We start from the raw sequence: 18,309 nt of genomic DNA, 5'->3' as shown, positions 1-18,309 counted from the left end.
TTTTTAACTATTATCTTACTGGCTTCCGATCACCTGATGAACAATCAGAATGGTTCAAGGGCGAAACAATCTTTTTCGTAAAAGATCATCATATTTGGCTGGGAATTGTCCTGTGTAAAGAGGACTTGCACTGCTGAGAACCATGGCAGCCTACGTGTACCGAGCAATCTAGTATATGTCGCTCAGTGCGCATTGCTCACTTTGATCTGCCTATGTAAACAGGCATTCAAATGACCGACAATCGGTAAAGTATACCGATTGGCCGTCACATCGTACTACCTGTTGGACCTTGTAAATGGATCCTTATATGTGCCACTGTGTATAGTGTAGGTCTGCCATGTTTTATGTGCACGCACTGATCCTCACATTTTCCTAAACCGCACTCTACTTGCAAATGAATATTTCTTAAATCAACAGTACATGTAGCTAATATGTATTCATGCATCCAAATAGACTATTCCATTATAATGTCTGTAACTCGTGGCTTTTCAGTGTATTGTCTTTGTTTTTTGTCTGTTGTACGTTGAATTTTCAATATGTTACTCACTGTTATCTCATTGTAACTGGATGTTCATTACTTGCAGACATTGCCTTAAACATAGTGGTTACCATTATGTATGTTGTCATGTGCATTGTTCTTGTCATCCATATGCCTGGTCGGTGTTAAGTTTTTGTGCATGATGTTTCAATGCTTTTATTTAATTGTTCTGTTTCTTCTCACACAGTCTGGCAGCCAGATATGCAACTCAGTCTAATCACAGTGGGATTGCAACAAGTCAAAAAAAGACTACTAGGTCAGTTGACACCTCTGATTTATTGTGTGCTAGTGATGGCCATGTATAATTGTGTCCTATTCCACAGACACAACAGAATAGAAGCAAATCCATTAACTAAGCTGAGCTGCCAGATAGCTTTCTTCATAATAACCAATCATGACCAGTGTGACTCTCTTCATTTATTAATTATTGCAGCATATCTACACGCCATGATTTATTGAGGAGTATTCAACGAAGTTCTGGTGTAAAATACTCTTGAAATGTGGCATAATTTTTAAGCAACTCGAAATTGTTCAAATATTTAGCGACTTAGGGCGTCTTGACACTAAGAAAGGAAGATGGGTAAAACTTGGACATGGTGTGTTAAAGTCAATCTGACAATTTCATCATAATTTATCCTACGAAAGTGGCGTAAGTTATGCCAAAAATGAATTCCAACCACTGACTGAAGTAACATTTCTTGTAGTGGCGCAAGACAGTTATAGGGTTTAGGGTAAATGCAAATGCAATAAGAGGCGCTGCCGCTCACCTCACATCTTATTCCAATGCGTCTTAATTAATTGGGGCTGTGGTGTATGTAACATCCTTTAATTTTTTTTATCATTGTTCATTTTTTTATAATTGAATGTACTGATAACATTCATTTGATATATAAATGTATTATAAGTGTTACCAAAGCTTTAGTTCAACAATAAAACCAACAATATGAAATATGCTTACTCCTCTGGTCCTCATTGCCTGTGACAGCGATAATGTATTATCCCACAAGCATCCCTCATGTACAAAATGGTAGATGTAGCTACCCGAAAGTCAATGTCTGACAATTTAACAATGCTTACATCATGACTAGTTATAAATGTCAAGCAGAAAACTCATTTACAGACAGCCTGTTTCAGGGTTCTTGCCCCTTATCGGTGTAGAGCTGGCTGAGTGCAGTGTCCTTCAGGAAAGTTTGATACCACATATTGCTCACACTGATATTTGACACAGCTAAAAAGAAAATACAATTTTGCCAAAAAGTGTAATTTACCAAATGGGCTAATTTTTATACTTTACATTATGAGCTAAGCTACTTCTTATGTTCAATGGACCCTATATTAATTCCTGCATTAAATTAAAGTAAACCAACAGTACTGTCCAGCTCACAGATGTATACTTAGCGCCTTTACTGGCTGTTAAAATAGAGGGGACCCCCAAAAAATGATGTGGGGTCCCCTCATAATTAATAACGAGCAAAGGCTAGGCAGACAGCTGCGGGCTGAAATTAATAGCCTAGGAAGGGACCATGAATATTGGCCTTCCTGGCTACAAACACTAGCTCACAGCCGCCTCAGAAATAGTGCATCTCTAAGATGCGCCAATTCCAGCACTTAACCTTGCTCTTTCCACTTACCCTGTAGCGGTGGCAAGTGGGGTAATAGTTGGGGGTTAATGTCACCTTTGTATTGCAAGGTGACCTCAAGCCTGGCTTAGTAATGGAGAGGTGTCAATAAGACACCTATTCATTACTAATCCTATAGTTGTTAACAAGTTAAATAAAAACACAGCCAGAATAAATTATTTTAATGAATAAAACACCACGCAGTTTCCCATCTTTATTATACTCCTAATTCCCCTACACCCTCGATCTCCTGTAAAAAAAATAAAATAATAAATCTACACAAATACACCCTGTTCCGATGTAATCCTTAATAACGAGTGTCCCACAACGAGTCCAGCTCTTCTACATCTGGATGCCGGACATCCAGACATAGCAGAGATTGTAGATGACCGCTGGATATAACTCTCCAGTGGCCACCTGCACTGCAGTTCTCAGGATCAGCTGACCATGAGAATCAGCCTAGTGACCAGAGATAACCCTGGTGGTCATATGCATGGCAGTTCTCGCGGTCAGCTCAGTCATCACAAGAACTGCAGTGGATGAGAACTAACAGTGGTCACAAGGTAAGACATTATGTAATTTAGTACACATGCATAGTAAGCTGCGTTTCCGCAGTTATTACACATGTGACTAACAATTAGATGCGGTTTTACCGCTTCCAATGATAGTCAATGGGAAATTTGCGCTGCGGAGACGGAGCATCTCCGCATCGTAAATAGACATGCTTTGGTCTACAAAGACGCGCCGCATGTCCGGTTACGCAGATCTACCGCCTCGGTCTTTTAACGCTTGCTCCTGTCCGATACCTGCTCCTTTACTCAAATTCCACTACCACCCTCCGCTACTCTTCCCTCGTTTGAGGTGCACTCCGTCTGCATCTATTTCCCCTCCAACTTCCAGCTGGCTGTCATCTACCGCCTCCCAGAACTAGCCATCTCCACCTTTCTCGACCACTTGACCACCTGGCTACTTCATTTCCTCTCTGCTTACATCCCCACATTCATCATGGGTGACGTGAATATCCCCATTGACACTTCCACCTCAGCTGCCTCTAAACTTTTGTCACTCACTGCCTCCTTCGGCCTCACTCAATGGTCCTCTGCGGCCATTCACAAAGATGGCCACACGCTCGACCTTATCTTCACCGCCTCTGTTCCCTTACTAATCTCACTAACTCACTCCTCCCCCTGTCTGACCACAACCTACTGACATTCTCTTCCCTCTCCTCTCCTAGTGCGCAATCCCCACTCCACAAACTCACCCACCCTCACAGAAATCTCAAACACCCCAATTTACAATCACTCTTTGAGTCCCTTCTCCCTCTTACAGACATAGCTTCCCTTCATGACACAGATGCTTCTGCCGCTTTTTATCACACCACAATAACAGCAACACTTGATTTGGCTGCCCTCCTCACACATAGAAAAACTGGTACAATCAACAGGCAGCCCTAGCTGACCAGCCTGACCAAAGAACTGAGATGGGCTTCCAGGGTCGCTGAGCAGAGATGGAAGAGATCCTGCTCTGCTGAGCAATTCATTGCATACAAGCAGTCTCAGAACCCTAAACAGCTTTTCAACACTTTCAATTCTCTACGCCATCCCCAGCACCTCCTCCCTCTCCTCTCATTCCTGCTGAAGACTTTGCCTCTTTCTTTAACCAGAAGATCGATGCGATCAGAGAAAGCTTTGGCCCACAGCACCCAATGTCCTTCTTAGCCACTCAGCCCTGTTCCTCCAAAACCTGCTTCTCCACCATGACAGATCAGCTCTCCACCCTCCTGTCAAAATCACACCTCACCACTTGCACGCTTGACCCACTCCTGTCTCACCTCATCCCTAACTTTGCCACTGTCTTCATCCCAACTCTAACACACCTCTTCAACATCTCACTTACACATGGTGTTTCTCCCTCATCCTTCAAATATGCCTCGATCACACCTATCCTCAAAAAGCACGATCCATCCTCTGTGTCTAGCTATCGTCCGATATCTCTTCTCCCTTATGCCTCAAAACTACTGGAACAGCATGTCCATCTTGAACTGTCCTCCCACCTCTCCTCCTGCTCTCTCTTTGACCGGTTACAATCTGGCTTCCGACCACATCACTCAACTGAAACTGCTCTAACTAAAGTCACCAATGACCTACCAAGAGCAAGCAACAATACTCTGTCCTCCTTCTCCTGGACCTGTCTTCTGCCTTCAACACTATGGACCATTCCCACCTGCTACAGATGCTCTCATCTCTTGGCATCACAGACTTGGCCCTATCCTGGATCTCATCATATCTAACAGACCGAACATTCACTCTCCCTCTCCCACACCACCTCCTCACCTTGCCCCCTGTCTGTTGATGTTCCTCAGGGCTCAGTTCTAGGATCCCTACTCTTCTCCATCTAAACCTTCAGCCTGAGACAGCTCATAGAATTGCACGGTTCGCAGTATCATTTCTACGCCAATGACACGCAGATCTACCTATCTGGACCTGACCTCACCTCCTTACTGACTAAAATCCCACAATGTCAGGCTGCTATTTCAGCCTTCTTTTCTGCTTGCTTTCTAAAACTGAACATGGACAAAACAGAATTCATCATCTTTCCCCCATCTCACTTTACCCCTCCACCAGACTTATCCATCAATGTCACTTTCGCCAGTCCTGCATTCTCGGTGCCTCGGGGTGATCCTCAACTCTGCCATCTCTTTCAAGCCACATATCCAAGCCCTTGCCTCCTCCTGCTGACTCAAACTCAAAAATATTTCCCGGATCCAGGCATTCCTTGACCATGAAACCACAACAACACTAGTGCATGCCCTTATCTTCTCCCGCCTCGACTACTGCAACCTCCTACTCTCTGGCCTCCCCTCTAGCACACTGGCACTACTCCAATCCATCCTACTCTCTGCTGTCCGACTAATCCACCTGTGTCCCTGCTATTCCCCAGCCTCTCCCCTATGCCAAGCCCTTCACTGGCTTCATATTGTCCAGAGGCTCCAGTTCAAAGCCCTAACCATGACATACAAAGCCATCCACAACTTGTCACCTCCATATGACATGGTCTCCCGGTACTTACCTACACACAACCTTCGATCCTCTCAAGATCTCATTCTCTCCTCTCCTCTCATCTCTTCTTCCCACAACCGCATACAAGACTTCCCCCGTACTTCCACCATACTCTGGAACTCTCTACCCCAACACATCAGACTCTCGCCTACCATGGAAACCTTCAAAAAGAACCTGAAGACCCACCTCTTCCAACATGCCTACAGCCTGCAATGATCCTCAGTCTACTGAACCACTGCATAACCAGCTCTACCCTCCCCTAGTGTATTCTCACTTACTGTAGACTGTGAGCCCTCACGGGCAGGGTCCTCTCTCCTTCTGTACCTGTGTGTGCCTTGTTTTCTTCTCATGTTTATTGTACTTGTCCATATTTGCCCCTTTTCACATGTGAAGCGCCATGGAATAAATGGCGCTATAAAAATGTCTAATAATAATAACATAGCCTAAAGGGTTTTCATCTTTCAGAAAACCTCTTTTTTTATTTTTGCAGTTTTTTTTTTTTGCCAAACAGGCAATCCCTGCATGTGTTGTGGCTGTTGAACAGCCGCCAGACATGCAGCTGCAGGAACGTGAACATATTATTCGAGCACGCTGAAGCCACCGTTAGCACCCGAGCATGCTCCAATAACACCTTATCCCAGCACTGTCACTCAGTATAAGAAGTAACATTATCATTTTAATCTCCTAATAAAACTATATGAAGCTACAACCTCACTAACCCCTGACTTCTGAGGCACCTTTATGTTATGTTATTTCTTTTGCCGCTGAGACTTTTAATTCCAGTGTAGTATGACTGGTCGATATTCGGTTACATGTTATTATCTGTCATAGAATGACAAAGCAGTGGTTTGCAAAATCAGGGGAACGTAAAATTACATTGGTAAGGTTTTAGTTACTTTGTCTGATGTTTAGTTCTATTAATCATAAGGATGAATCTGTTCCAAAAAAAAGTTAATAAGCGCACGAGAGATGAAATCTGTGTGAGAGCAAGTAAATGCACTAACAACTTTTTCCTATGAAGAACTTCTGAAAGGATTTTGCTTGATTGAACTTCCAAAGGACTATCTGTGATTGTCAACATTTTAGAGTATTTCATAGTTATAAACCACTCACACGGTTGTCATAGTCTATGGAGAAGATTTATTGGATTAAGAATGGATATGCTGTGAGTGCATATGTGGCTTATCACTGAGCAACATCTACAATCCAGCCCTGCACAACTACTGTATCCATAGTCTATCTTCACAAATATATTTACATGATAAAATAGTATAATCATCTTGATTCAGTATAAAAAAAGAACGTGTTATTGGTCATGCATATTTATTTTTTATTTGGTGTAAATGTTCTCATGAACCTGGCATGGCATATTTCTTTTTTTATTCCTATGCATCTCTGTTCCTGAGATATGGCCTCCCTCTTTCCTGTATATAAATTTATTCTTGTGGTCCTCAAGAAGACTCCAAAATAGAGGAGTTAATGGCCATGCCCAATTGGCTAAATAAACTAGTTTTAGGAAACATAGGGCTAAACCTCTGGACTGCCAAGTGCAACAACAAAAGACAAACAATGTCAGATTCAGGTAAACAAAATACATATTGATGGCCAGTGACGTTTTTTTTTTAGGTGGCTGATTTGGTCTATCGATTGTGGGTAGCTGACCAAAGAAGCCAAAGTTTACTTACATCTACTGAAAAACATGAAATAACAATTTTTTTGCAGAATTTCTTGCCCTTGGAACCAACAAACATTTTCATATGATGGGATCTCCAAGTACTGTTGGCATGTACTGTATTGTTAAACACCACTAGTTTTCCACCATATGTCGACAGGAATGTGGAGATACAACCAGGTGACCTGGACCGTTTCTAAGCTACAGCACACATATAAGGCTACATTCACACATATGTGTGATATTTACTAGTGCTGTGAGCTTTTTCTCGGACCGCCCCCTTGACCCATAGTTTTTTTGATCCATAAACATGTTTCCTAATTAAATACATGTCTCCAGTTTGTGAGACTCAGAGCATGCCCCATTCTCATCCGTTTTGTGGATCTGTCTTTGGGAATAGACAGAGATGAAACTAGGAAAACTTATTTTGTACTTCAAAGCTCCATCCAAGTTTCATCCATTTTAACGGAGACATTGTTGACAGTGACAAAAGTTCACACAGTCCACTTGCTTCAGTGGAAAAAAAAGAGGAACAGAAAAAACCTATGTAGCTACGATGACACTGCTCGTTTCTCTAACATGGCAATACTCACACGGACGTGTAAATGAGGCATTAGGGTCACTGCTTAGAAAACAAAAAAGGAAGAAAAAATGGGAGTTTCCCATTTTATTTCTTATTTTTGTTCTCTTTCTGTTCAGGACCTGGATTAAACCAGTACTAATTCTAATTTTAGGTAAACTCTGTTTATTATTAACTATAACTATGACCCATGCATTTGCACAATTGATTGAAACTGGTTTAGGTATGTAGCTCCAGTCAATCATTACATGGCATTCATTCAACTAGAGAACAGACCAGGAATCACACATCTTTAAATCAGGTACAGGAGAATTTCTATATCTCGAAAATATTTTATAGTTTGCTACAATGTGTTTTATGCTGGTCATATGATTAGCATCATTTACCGGATAAGCTATGGGATTCATTTTGATTTGCATAATATATGTAAAGTATATTAATTGTCCCTCATTAAATTATAAGTTTGCATATGCTATATACGCTATATATATATATATATATATATATATATATATATATATATATATATACATAAATACTACTAACTCTTAGGCATGAAAAGAGGAGAAAATGTATATATATATATATATATATATATATATATATATATATATATATATATATATATATATATACTGTATATACACACACAACTAATAAAAATAAAGGGAACACTTAAACAACACAATGTAACTCCAAATCAATCACGCTTCTGTGAAATCAACCTATCCGTTTATGAGGCAACACTGATTGTGAATCAATTTCTCCTGCCGCTGTACAAATGGAACATATAGCAGTTAGACATGATAAGCAATTAGCAATTATAAAAAAATTATAAAGGAGTGGTTCTGCAGGCGGTGACCACAGATAATTTCTCTATTCTCATCCTTTTTGGCTGTTGTTTTGATCACTTTTGAATTTTGTCATTGCTCTCATTGCTCATCCAAGATGGCACATCAATGCAAGCTGTAGCCAGAAGGGTAGAGGTATCTGTCAGCATAGTGTCCAGAGCATGGAGCAGATATCAGGAGACAGGCCAGTACACCAGGAGATGTGGAGGGGGCCATAAGAGGACAACAACACAGCAGCAGGGCCACTACCTTCTCGTTTGTGCAAGGAGAAACAGGAGAAGCAGTGCCAGAGCTCCAGCAGGTCACTAACATTCATGTGTTTGCTCAAACTGTCAGAAACAGACTCCATAAGGGTGATATGATTGCCCGACTTCCACAAGTGGATGTTGTGCTTACAGCCCAACACCGTGCAGGGCAATTGGCATTTGCCAGAGTACACCAAGATTTGCAGATTCAACATTGATGACCCGTGCTCTTCACGGATGTCAGCATGTTCACACTGAGCACATGTGACAGACATGACAGTCTGGAGATGCTTTGGAGAATGTTCTGCTGCCTGCAACAACCTCCAGCATGACCGGTCTGGCAGTGGGTCATTAATGGTGTGGGGAGGCATTTCTTTAGAGGGCCACACAGCCCTCCATGTGCTCGCCAGAGGTACCCTGACTGGCATTAGGTACCGGGATGAGATCCTCAGACCCATTGTGAGACAATATGCAGGTGCATTGGGCCCTGGGTTCCTTCTGATGCATGACAATGCTAGGCCTTATGTGCTGAAATGTGTCAACAGTTCCTGCAAGATGAAAGCATTGATGCTATGGACTGACCTGCCCATTTCCCAGGTCTGAATCCAATTGAGTATTTCTGGGACATCATGTCTTGTTCCATCCACCAATGTCACGTTGCCCCACAGACTGTCCAGGAGTTGACTAATTCTTTAGTCCAGGTCTGGTAGGAGATTCCTCAGGAGAACATCTGCTGCCTCATCAGGACTATGCCCAGGCATTGAAGGGAGGTCATACAGGCATGTGGAGACCACTCACACTACTGAGCATCATCTCCTTTTGAGGCATTTCCACTGAAGTTGGATCAACCTGTAATTTGATTTTCCACTCTGATTTTGAGTATCATTCCAAATCCAGACCTCCATGGGATATTAATTTTGACTTATATTGATAATTTTTATGTTTTATTGTTCCCAACGCATTCCACTATGTAATGAATAGAGATCTGCTACTGGAATATTTCATTCAGTGATATCTAGGATGTGGTATTTTAGTGTCCCCTGTATTTTGTGAGCAGTGCATGTGTATGTGTGTGTTTTCATTTTGAAAAGTCCTGCATGCTGCGATTGTGGACTGATTTTAAAAGATAGTAGTAGCTACTATTTTTCCCACTGCAACGGAAAACAGCCCCTATGAAACAGCACTACAAATAGTATAAACCTATAAAAAGATTACACTGTAAAAGGGAATTGGTCACCAGGTTTTTGCTATGTAGTTAGAACACCATAATGTAGGAACAGAGACTTTGATTCCAGCTATGTATCACATACTGTGTTTTGCTGTTTCAATACAATCAGTGTTTTATCAATTGGATATTATCACTGCCGGACATGCTGACTCGTGCATCTGAGTCCAACCTTGTCCCCAGCACTGATTAGCAGCTTTCTATAACTATACAATGTGCACAGAAAGCTATGGTGTGGGTAGGTTTAACACAGCTCAACAATTTAGTTCTACTAGTTCTACTAACTAGAAAACTAATGCTATCATAATATCTGCATCCAGTAAACCATTGAAACATTGCTAGAATCAGGCTCCGGTAACAGCTAAACTATCAGATTCCCTATTTTATACTTGTTATGTATCAGAATGAAGATTTATTATCTGATCAGTAGCAGTAATCACAGATACAATTTCTTCTTGCCATTCATTATTTCTTCTTGGTGAAATATTGACTTTGGTTTCCATTACACAGGACTTTCCCTCAGTGCTTTGGCAAGTGAAGTCATTGATCTTGCAGCTCCACTTTAATTTGAGGTCTGCTGTAAAGTGTTGGTGTAGGTTAAGGCCATTGTGGTGAGCAGAAGTCTTGCGGCTAGAGATTACGTTTGTGTTTGGCCCCGCTCATATTGGTTAGATAGTGTTATGCTCGGGGCATTGATGGCTCAGAATTGATTCATGGCACAAACTGCATAATGTATTTTGCTGCCATTTGAAATACTGTATATTTCCCAATACATATGCATTTTGGGTTAGAATTGCTTGCAAACTGCTGAGCTGTTGGTATTCAAAATTGTAGTTTGTTACTAGAGATATATGACATAATGCCGTGAGAATAATTGCTTTCTATGTTTTGCGCTTTTTGCATTTATTTTTATCTACTGGCCTAGTCAGGGTTTATATAGCTTTTCTGGCTGGGAGATCATAAAGGGAGAGCACTTCTAAAATGTCCCTTTTAGTCTTCTTGAATTTTATTACATTAAGAAATAGCAGTAGTAAACATTTGAGCTTTTACATAGGAGAGATGCTCAGGGGAGGTTGGAAGATGCGATTTTGCAGTCCTTGACCCTTTCCTTAGCATTTCTACAAAGCTTTATAACTAAATTTCTAAAATAGGCTCTTGAAGAGATGAGCGGATTGAGTTTGAGTCGAATTTCTTGAAATTAGTGGTACCATGTGAATTCGAACTATTTGCGATCCAATTTGCAAGGTTTAAAAAACAAACATACATTTCCTGGACAACATTTAGGTGAATTGTGAAAGGTCAACAAATGGTAAAGAACACTCAACCTGATTCTCACCACACCGCACCTCATCACTCATCTCTCTGGCCACTCAGCTACTGGCTACCTACTGTCCTATTCTCAGTCTCTCTTCTTTCAGCCACCACACTCCTACTCTGTTTGTTCTTCACTCTAGGCCAGTACTTCTGGCTGTGACCAGGCCTCAGATGTTCCTATGATTCGTAATGTCGGCACCAGGTACGGACTGGGAATGAAATTCAGCCCTGGCATTTGAAATCAGACAGGCCCATGCTGTTCTCATCCCCAAGCACCAGATGGGATAAATTACTGATATTACCCTTCATAGGGGAAAGCAATATTTACTACTAGACCGATATTGCTAATGATACCTCCATCACAACTCTTAACAGTATTGGTGTCTTGAGAACACCGATTCTGTTAAACAATGAAGCAGACAAGGTGGCCCACAACCAGAGAGGCCCTTCTGGCATTTGCCAGAATTGCCAGATGGCCAGTCCTGCCCTGGTCGGCACATTACAATGACAGAACATGTGCTGTGAATTTACAATGCGCAGTTACCACCGAGGCGTGGTCATTGCCAAAAATGTCAGCGTATAGTGAAGAACTGGCAGATGAGGTGTGTGACAGTTGAAATAAGTAGGCCTGAGGACCAAAATGATGTAGAAATTGGGGCAGTCTGCAAGGTGAGTGGTGAGGTGATTGAGTTTCCCTGGTGAATTCAAATTTCAATTAATCCGTACATCACTATAGCTTTGCATTATTCTTTGCTTGTAAAAACCAGTAGTATCCTAGAGAAGAAGTTATACTGATCTGTTCCTTCAGATTTTACTAAGCATGAGTGTAATATAAATGGCACTTTGTATAAGTGCAGGATATACAGAATAATGGGGCATATTCACTAATCAAATTGAATTTGAATTCTATATTTAAGGGAAGTTGTCCATTCCAGAAACGCTATGTACTAGCAGATATAGTGCTAAATTGTAGGTGAGTAGCATTTAACTCATGCCTGGCTGCCTAACTGGAGCTGCAGCTGCAGGGTGAAAATAAAGTTATATTCTCCCTGCAGCCTCTCTCTTCTAGTTATAGTGGTGGGTGCAGCAAGCGGTTACAGTCACAACTTATGCGGTAAGTGCACTGTAATCAATTCCTGCCTTCTCTGCAGACACACACACACACAGACTGCAGAGCAGGCTGTCAATCATTGTGCTGGGGAGTGATAACAATGCGCTCACTGTATAATTAGCGGCAACAGGAAGCCAGCAGCTGAAGGGAGAACGTAAGATCATTTTCTAATGTAAACCAGTCCAACGTGATTTGAAATCCTTTTTAGCTGCAGCTAACTAGTATATCTCCTGGTAAATCGCGTTCTGGACGTGACAAGTTCTCATTAAATAAAGCCAGATTGGCCAAATGCATCTCTCTAAACCTTCTTTTTTGAACCACAATGAACCTACCTCAATTTTTACAAAATACCTGAATTACAATGACATATTAAATCTCAGGAAGACATGATCTGGATTGTAAAAACTGGTCACTGGAGAAAGTGATGCCAGGAAAGATCTGCCATAGTTGGCAATTCAGAGGCCAGGGTTTTATGCTATTTAATGGTTTTCATCTTTTAATTCATCCAACCCAACTGGTTTACGGTGTCTAAACCTGTTGACTTTGCTATTTACATGCAGAACACTTACTATTTCTAGACATGTAGCAAAACAAAACAAACGTCATGGTGAATATTGACTGTCTATGTAATCTTTACACTTGATCTGTATACTTTTTACAAGACCTCTAACCAGTTTGTGTTGTGCACAGTAACTTTCCTGTCCTGAAGAAAAGCATTTATTGCACAACTGTCGGTACCAAGAAATACTTGGCATCAGTGCTGTGCTCCGTCGCTCTAACTTGGGCAATAACATCATTTTTGTGTGTACCCTAGACTTCCAGGACCTTCCAGGGTGCCAGCTGCAGGCAGCAGTACCAAGGTTCAGGGAACAGCGAATCTAAATCGTAGAAGTCAGAGCTTTAACAGCATTGACAAAAACAAACCACCTCAATATGCAAATGGAAATGAAAAAGGTAAGCGGGATGAAATGTTCGAATGAATGAACAGTAGATCTTTGTGTCTTGTCTGATTGTTTATTATATTTGCTACATAGTGGTTATTGTGTGTACTATTCTATGATAACACTCAATTCTCTCTTCCAGTGAACTTGAATATCAATATATCCTGATTAGTGAATTAAGAGTGTTACCGGATTTTATACTAAATAATATACTGGTTACCGCTTTTACCTATTCTATAAGCAGATTGTATATTTATACTAGCTCCACAGGCTCTTAATTTGACTACATACAGTACTTATATAGTGCTAGCCAATGATATATATATATATATATATTACAGAAAATAATAAACCGCTGCTTGTCTCCTTAAACATTACTGCATTGTTACTTCGAACATTTCAAGACTTTGCCAATTGCTATAATCTTCTAGCTGGCCACCAGATGGGGACAATGTCTAGGAATGTTTTTCTGGCTTTATCTTTAGCATTCAACCTTTATTCCAGCTTGGGAATTGATGCTGATAACCATTGTAATTAATTGTACAGAATTATTTGCATCATAGCCTACAAGTGCTGCATATAAATGATTGTACCCTTATGATCGGAATTAAAAAAAAAGCTGAATATTTTATGTTCCTATGGATTTATATACCGTATATAAATATTGTAATGCTGTGCAGAAGAAAATTGCTAGATGGTATGTTTCTTTCAAAGTGTATGGACTAAAGCATCATCAGTCCATCATTGCAGAGCAGCAGGCGGGGCACCTGCTGATGTTACAGGCATCGTTCTGCGCCCGTACAGAAATGACTGCAGCGCACGCTGCGTCTTAGGTGATTGCCGATGCAAAAGATTATTTTGTCTAGTTCAGCATTTCTTTCTTGCTCATATTTTCTTCGATGAATTGCTGTGATTTTATAGCATCGCATCCTAATAAGTTCACTGTGTGTTTTCTTTAAAACTTCATGTTCTAGATGTAGATAATTCAATCGGATTGGCTTTAAAGTTGGTGCAACTCTCGGCACTTGAAAGGCACTGTGAATAAGTAATATATTCTATTATCTCAATACATAATCTTAGAAATAATATCTCAAAATAAATGGCACCTACTATTTCCATAAGACAATAATATTGAAAGGGAGATATTTATATTTTTAGCTTTCTAAGTATAACATAATTTACTGACATAGTAAAGTGATTGTTTTAACAATGTTCTCTTCATCTCTGATCTGTTTTTATTACCGGTAGCTTTTTTTTTACTTAAAGGGAATCTGTCAGCAGCGCTTTGCTATGTAATCTGAGGTAGGAGGTTAAAAGACTGAATTCATGAATATGTCACTTATCAGGGTGTGTGCTGTTTACTTTACAATTAAGGTTTTATATCCAGGACATTATCATTGCTGGAACTTGTTGCCTCCTGTCAAGTGGTCCAACCCCCTTCCCCGCCGCTGTGATAAGCAGCTCACTGCCAATAGACAGTGTAGACAGACAGCTGTGGTGTGGGCGGGGTCAGCTTTCTCAGCTCTGCTGCCTTCTACATCTAAGAGCTCTGAGTTGTGCTGCTTTCAGATGTGGTAGTAAAAATCTGGTGACTGATTCCCTTTAAAGAAAGAGTTATTTAGCAAAAGTAGGTTGGATTCATGACCACAATGCAGAGCATATATACTGAGCAGCTATAATATCAGCTTTAAGTAAATAACTTTAATCTTCTTACAATGGCACCTATTAAGGGGTGGGATATATTAGACAGTGACTTAACAGTCAGTCTTTGAAAATGATGTGCTAGAATCTGAAAAAAAAAGTGCATAATTTTATGAATGACTTTTATATGAGGTAAATTGTGATGGATAAACTCCAAAATGGCATGTATCTGCAGCAGTTAGTAACTACCAAAAGTGATCCAAGTAAGGACAACAAATGGACTACTGTCTGGTTAGTAGCCATCCAAGTGTCATCGATGCATATGGAGAATAAAAGTTGGCCCATTTAGTCCAGTCTCAGAAGAGCAACTGTAGTACAAACTGCTGAAAAACTTAAAGGGAACCTGTCACATTGTTGTAAGTAGTCTGTAGGCAGCCTGGTATAGAGAAGGAGAAGCTGAGCAGAATGATATAAAGGTTTGTTGGAAAAGATACAGTATAACTTGTCCATAGTCCATTGAAATCTCTAGTGTTTTTATGTATACAAGTCCAGTGGGCGGTCCTACTAGTGACTGACAGCTGTCTGTATACGCACAGTCATACAGGGAAGACTGATAACAACTGAATAGGTCCACCCACTGGCCTTAAATGTGTATGAACGCAGGGATTTCAGAATAAACTTACGGTACTTATAATTTTATATAGATTTTGGTGACATGATGACCCTTGTACATTGTTTCACACTCTATAAGTGAGCATCAGGACTGGATCATGGTGGCCTGGTCTAATGAATATTATGTGGGTCACTTGCTTGGGGAAGAGATATCACCAGGACGCACTGTGAAGAAGGGAAGCCAGTAGAGGAAGTGTGATGCTATGGAAATGTTCTATCAAGAATCATTGGGCCTTGGTATCCATATAGATGTTACTGTGACATATACTAGCTACCTAAAATAGTTGTAGATCGAGCATACCTCTCTTTGACAGCTTCCTCCCTAATCACAGTGGTATCTTTTAGTAGGATAGGGCACTCTGCCAAACTACAAAAATAATTAATGACTTGGTTCAGGAATAGGACAAAGAGTTCAAGGTGAAGATTTGGCCTCCAAATTCCCCAGGTCTCAATCTGACCTTCTGTGGGATGTGTTGTAGGGAGGAGTCTGATCCTTTGTGGTCCCACCTCACAATGCATAGAACTTATAGTGCTTGGTGCCAGATACCAGAGAAGACCTTCAGTGGTCCTGTTGAGTATATGCCATGAAGTAGGTATCATGTAAAAACAATATTTATTTAGTCAGCCAATGTGTTCTATGAGGGAGATAAATAATACAGATGATTACTAGAGATGAGCGGTGTTTGAGTCGAACTGTTCGCCAATTTCAAATTCGAGCTGTTTTGGGCGGTGTTCGAGTCGTTCGACGAACTCGAACAATTTGCTTAAAATTCAGCTGTTCGAGTTTCTGTTCGATAACTGTTCATTCACCAAAAGCCAAACTTGATTTGCACATTAAAACTGGTTATCATTGTTAATAGACTGTTTCAGTGTATAGTGGGCGGGGAGGGCATGGGATAGATCTGTGCTGAAATAATGCCGATCTCCATTTTTTTTTTCCCGCATTTAAAGTGGGGCAGTGCAGTATCTCAGCCTATCAGCAGTGCACACACACACAGCAATGTGCATGTGATGCACGCAAGCAAGGGCATGTGTCATTGGCTGTGTATGTCACATGTCCTTGCCCTATAAGAACCAGCCATTTGCCCCATCGCCACCATTTTCTCACTGCTGCAGCTTAGTGTTAGACGGCACCGCTGCTGCTGTGGGCGCTATACAGTCTAAGAGTGTTTTTTTGGAGCGAATTTTCAGAGAGATAGGTTTAGGGAGTCGGGAGGAATCAGTACTAGTTGTAATATCAGCCCTTTTCAGGGTAGGTTACAGCAGTTCATAGCACTGTTTGCCAGGCAGGTCTGTGCCAGTGCTGTGCAAGTGTTTGTCACAGCATTTGGTGCAGTCTAGCTCAGCCAATCCTTTTGGGCTAGTAGCATTGTCTGATAGTCATCTGAGTAGCCCGCCTGCGAAGCTAGCTACACCACCTATGTATCTCAATTTTTACTGCATCAAACCCAGTTAATAGTTTTGGGCCTAGGAGCAGTGTCTGCACGTCAGCAGAGTAGCCCGCCTGTGAAACTAACTATACCGCCTGTGTATCTAAATTTTTACTGCATCTAATCCAGTTAATAGTTTTGGGCCTAGGAGCAGTGTCTGCACGTCAGCAGAGTAGCCCGCCTGTGAAACTAACTATACCGCCTGTGTATCTAAATTTTTACTGCATCTAATCCAGTTAATAGTTTTGGGCCTAGGAGCAGTGTCTGCACGTCAGCAGAGTAGCCCGCCTGTGAAACTAACTATACCGCCTGTGTATATCTATTTTTACTGCATCTAATCCAGTTAATATTTTTGGGCCTAGGAGCAGTGTCTGCATGTCAGCAGAGTAGCCCGCCTGTGAAATTAACTTCACCGCCTGTGTATCTCAATTTTTACTGCATCTAATCCAGTTAATAGTTCAGGGCCTAAGAGCAGTGTCTGCACGTCAGCAGAGTAGCCCGCCTGTGAAACTAACTATACCGCCTGTGCATCTCTATTTTTACTGCATGTAATCCAGTTAATACTTTTGGGACTAGGAGCAGTGTCTGCACGTCAGCAGAGTAGCCCGCCTGTGAAACTAACTATACCGCCTGTGTATCTCTATTTTTACTGCATTTAATCCAGTTAATAGTTTTGGGCCTAGGAGCAGTGTCTGCACGTCAGCAGAGTAGCCCGACTGTGAAACTAACTACACTGCCTGTGTATCTAAATTTTTACTGCATCTAACCCAGTTAATAGTTTTGGGACTAGTACCACAGTTTGGCCGCTCAGTTCTGCTCGGTTTTCTTCCATCGGTTGTTGTGCCAACAACTACAGATACAGAGTTGCCAATTAGTTAAGCACTAAAATGAGTTGCAAAAGGCCTGGTGATGGTGGAAAGGGGAATAGGCATGTTGGAAGGGGAAAAAAAGGTTGTGTCCGTGGGGTAGGTGGTAAAGCAACAGTAACATCTGCAGAAGAAAGACCATCTTCCAGCCAAAGTAAGATGTCTACTTCTATTCGTGGACAATCTGATATGATCCATTTCTTACGACCATCGCTCCAAGCATCGCCAAAAATTCCAGATGAGGCACAAAAACAGCAGGTGCTTGAATGGATATCAAGTGCTCGTTCAAGTGGGCTCTCCTCCATGTCAACTTCAACATTACAACTACTCCAGTCCTCAGAGTTGTCACCCCAATCGCACTTGCTTCCTCACAGCTCCCAAGTCTCCAGCCACCCGTCTGAGCATGGGGTAACACACATGGTTGAGTCTGTAGATCTGTTTACGCATACTATAGCCTGGGAATCAGAGGTCTGCTCCAGAGCTTCTGTGAATCCAGACGAGGAAATGATCTGCACTGATGCCCAGAATCTTTGTGAGTCAGATCC

At 41.3% G+C, this 18,309-nt stretch overlaps 1 protein-coding gene across 7 annotated transcripts in view; it reads left to right on the top strand.

Annotated features, from left to right (window-relative positions):
• The window catches only part of NAV3 (neuron navigator 3), a 1,008,138-nt gene that overhangs the window by 790,885 nt on the left and 198,944 nt on the right, over window positions 1-18,309 (top strand). For 5 of the 7 annotated variants that reach the window (XM_069764542.1, XM_069764538.1, XM_069764539.1 and 2 more), the window contains 2 exons: window positions 726-794; window positions 13,029-13,168. In XM_069764542.1, coding sequence (XP_069620643.1) covers window positions 726-794; window positions 13,029-13,168 — 209 coding nt within the window. The remainder of the gene's footprint in view (window positions 1-725; window positions 795-13,028; window positions 13,169-18,309) is intronic. The other 2 variants (XM_069764543.1, XM_069764540.1) reach the window with 1 other exon arrangement.

This window comes from Ranitomeya imitator, chromosome 4 (assembly GCF_032444005.1).
Source record: "Ranitomeya imitator isolate aRanImi1 chromosome 4, aRanImi1.pri, whole genome shotgun sequence".
In the NCBI taxonomy this organism is placed as follows: Eukaryota; Metazoa; Chordata; class Amphibia; order Anura; family Dendrobatidae; genus Ranitomeya; species Ranitomeya imitator.
This window is presented reverse-complemented; position numbering and strand designations above follow the sequence as displayed.